Consider the following 3,546-nt stretch of genomic DNA (forward strand, 5'->3'; position numbering starts at 1 on the left):
TGGGGGGGGGGGGAGCCCCTGAGTGCAGATACGTGCTCTTTCCCCCCAGCATGTTGTTATGAAAATCTTCAAAAACACTGCACCTACCACCTCGATTCTCTAGGCAGTGGTCGGCAAACTCATTAGTCAACAGAGCCAAATGTCAACAGTACAACGATTGAAATTTCTTTTGGGAGCCAAGTTTTTTAAACTTAAACTATATAGGTAGGTACATTGTTATTAACTTAGGGTACTCCTAAGGCTCAGGAAGGGCCACACTCAAGGGGCCAAAGAGCCGCATGTGGCTCGCGAGCCGCAATTTGCCGACCACGGCTCTAGGGAAATTCCCTTCTAATTTTGGGAAAACATGGCTGAAAGGGCTTTGGCTTTTCCTGCTCTCCCAGCTCTCATGCCTCAGAAACTGCATGGGAGCAAGGGCTCTTTACGTTGTAGAAACGGGCATCACTGCCCAGGCCACAGGCTCAGTGGGTGAGCATCAGCCTAGGAACCAGGAGGTCACGGTTTGATTCTGGTCGGGGCACAGGCCTGGGTTGCGGGCTCCATCCCCAGTCGGGGGGCTGCAGGAGGCAGCCGGTCGATGACTTTCTCATCATTGATGTTTCTCTCTCTCTCTCCTCTCCCTTCCTCTGAAATCAGTAAAAATAAATATATTTTAAAAAAGAAGAAGAGACGGGCACCGTTGTGCAGAGCAGGCTGTTCCCGGGGGCGGGGCAGGGGGTGGTGTCCCTGCTCCTCCGGCCTCGTGTTCACCACAAGCAGCGGCTCCTGCTCCTCCCCAGGCCAGCGCGGGTCCCCCTCGTCCCCATCCAGCGGGTCTCAGAGACCCCAACTCTCCTCCCCATGGAAGGCTGTGGGTCCTGACTGTAGCTCTCGTGTGTCACACGTTTGGGACTTCTTAGAATGTCCTGGAAAGGCCGCTGGAGAAGCAGGGTTTAGTCTCCAAGTGCAGACATTTGGGATGGCGACCCGCTAGCTTACAGGGAGGGAGGGCTGCCAAGTGTGCGCCTGGCCTGGGCTCGCGGGGCGCCCAGCAGTCCGGGGCCCCTCTGCCCGTTCCCAGAGGAAAGAGCCGAGACCTGGTGCCCGCAGTGCCGTCCGGGAACCCACAGTGGTGCCGGGAGAACCGTCACGGGGAGACAGGCGGGGCCCGGTGGGGGACGTGGCCTTTTGGTTTTCAGCTGTTGTCCCGGCTCGTCCTCACAGCTCAGCACAGGATCCGTCCATGGCGGGCGTTGAACTCAGAGGGTGGCGAAGGCGCCGGGAGCAGGGAGGCGACGGCCCTTCCCTGTGCAGCACGGGTGACACTTTCTCAGAACCCGTGACCGGCTCCCAAGACCTCCCAGCAGCCCGGAGCCCCTCACGGATGCTCTGGGCGAGTGAGCTCGGGGTCGGTGCCGCCCTGACGCCCTCTCTCTCTCCCCAGATCGGGCCCAGCACAGGCAACGTCAGTGCAAACTCCCCCCGCCCCGCCTCCCACCCATGTGTGTCAACCCTGCCCCCGGAGGGACCATCTGTCGAGGTAAGGGAGGAGCCTGGCTCCAGCACCAGCTCCGGGGCTGTGGGGCGGGGCAGCCGGGCAGCCCGGGGCCAGGGCCAGGGGCCTCTGGGAAGCGAGTGAGGAGAGCGGGGTTAGCAGAGCAGCCGGCCTGCGGTGAGGTCACGGGGAAGGCTTGGGTTGTTGATGACCCTTGGCTGCCTGGCTTCGACCCTCCGGGCCCTGGGCTCCTGGGAGAGCCGGAGTGAAGCCCAGTCCAGACGCTGGGCAGCAGCGTGGAGAACCGGAGGCTTGCATCTCCTGGCAGCCCTGGCTCAGGTGGCCCCCAAGTGCAGGGCGCTCGGGCGGGGCCGGAGCAGAGCACCCTGAGTGGCCCAGTGCCCTCCCTCGAGGCGTGGGGGATCCCGGCGCATTGCTCCCGGCCCCTCAAAGCGCTTGACTGGCATGAACACCTGCCTCTCAGTCCCTTTTGGTGCGGAGACTATCAGAGCCCAGACAGGGGACAGCTCACCTCAGGCCCGTGGTGCCAGGGCAGGCCCTGTGGGGGGACCCTGGGAGCACCTTGGCCCGGAGCCTCAGGGCTCCCGGTGGCTGTCCCTGCCCTTAGCTGCCTGTCAGCCCTCCCAGGGGCCTCGGAAGAACCTCTCAGTCCTGGGTCTGCCTCCTGGAGACAGCACGTCCCCCAGGCTCTGTCCGTCCCCCAGGCTCTGTCTTGACCGCAGCGCGGTGAAGGCCAGGAGTGCAGGCAGGGCGCAGGGAGCACCAGCAGGCACCCGTGTCCCAGCGGCTTCAGGCACTGCCCTCCGCCCGGGGCCCTGTGCACAGCGTCTAGATGAGCACTTCCGGCCCCTCTGACCATTGACTTGGGTTTTAGAGAAATGCCGCCCCTCCCGTTGCCAAAGCAAGAGTTGATCGCCCTTTTTTTTTTCTTTCTTAAAATGCCCTGTAACTCGAAAAGGCTGAACGTTAACATTTCCAACATGGCAGGTGAGTGGCTCTGAGCGTCAGACGTGCTGTGGCCGCGCTCGCCGGCGGCGGGCTGGGGCCGAGCCCACCCAGAGGCCAAGGCCGCCCCCTGGGGGCCAGCAGGCCCCCCTTAGCCCCAGGGAGCACAGACCCCAGCTGGCGCCCACGGGTGGATGCGTCTCTGCCTCCCCGCCCCCGCCAGGAAGGGCTCTTGTCTGGGTTCTTCACCAGAAGCAGGACCTCCTGGTCCCCGTGCGGCCGTGCGGCCCCCGCCCTCGAAGGAAGGGGCGGCCGGAGCTGCCTCTGCTCAGACAGCAGAGCCACTCGGAACCGTGGTCACTTGATCGGTCACGGTGCCCGGGGCCGTCGAGTCAGATTTGGGATTGAAACTCTCACCTTCTCCCCAGCCCGCCTCTGGCGCAGCCGCGTCCCAGGTCCCGGGATAAACACACTCCCCTCTGAGCCGCCTCCGCCTCCACCCGCTCGCCTGGGACGTGGCCTAGAAAGCCGCGGGGCTGGGCCTGGCCTCCCGCCTCCCGTCTCTCAGGCGTCCTCTCCACCGTGTGCCTTCCACCGAGAGCGGGGAGGCCAGAGGACAGCGGGGTGTCAGGCGGCCGCCCGCCCTGCTGGTCCCCTCACCTTCCTTGTTGCCGACCACGTGGCCATTTCTCGCCATTTTGACCATAAGGGTGGAGCTCGGGGGGGGGGGGGGGGGGGCGAGGGGAGACGGGGGCGGGCCCAGAATAAGTTGGGTCTAAGTGGATCTTTCTGTGCCTGGCGGAGGCCACAGAGAGCGATCCAGACAGCAAGCTGAGCCTTTATTTTATAGCCACAGGTAAACAAGGTAGTGGTCACCATCGTTACAGTGTTCTTGTGAGTTTCACTGTTTTGGTAGCACTTGCTGCATCTCCCTCAGCCCATTAGCTACCCAGATAAGATCTAGGGAGTATCACAAGGTCAAGCCTAACTATGCTAAGAAGGGGTGAGCTGGCCGTGCTGGGAGCTGGTGTCTGACAGCGGCCGGCACAGCCCGGGGCCGGAGGGCAGCGAGTTTTAGGGAGATGTGTGCGCGGGTGAGAGAGGAG

General features: G+C 63.3%; 1 protein-coding gene across 1 annotated transcript in view; it reads left to right on the forward strand.

Moving 5' to 3' along the window:
• Positions 1 to 3,546, forward strand: part of DHX30 (DEAH-box helicase 30) — a 19,550-nt gene that overhangs the window by 3,345 nt on the left and 12,659 nt on the right. Inside the window, 1 exon segment of the mRNA XM_015568262.1 lies at positions 1,424 to 1,519. Coding sequence (XP_015423748.1) covers positions 1,424 to 1,519 — 96 coding nt within the window.

Source organism: Myotis davidii, unplaced genomic scaffold, assembly GCF_000327345.1.
Source record: "Myotis davidii unplaced genomic scaffold, ASM32734v1 scaffold663, whole genome shotgun sequence".
Lineage (NCBI taxonomy): Eukaryota > Metazoa > Chordata > Mammalia > Chiroptera > Vespertilionidae > Myotis > Myotis davidii.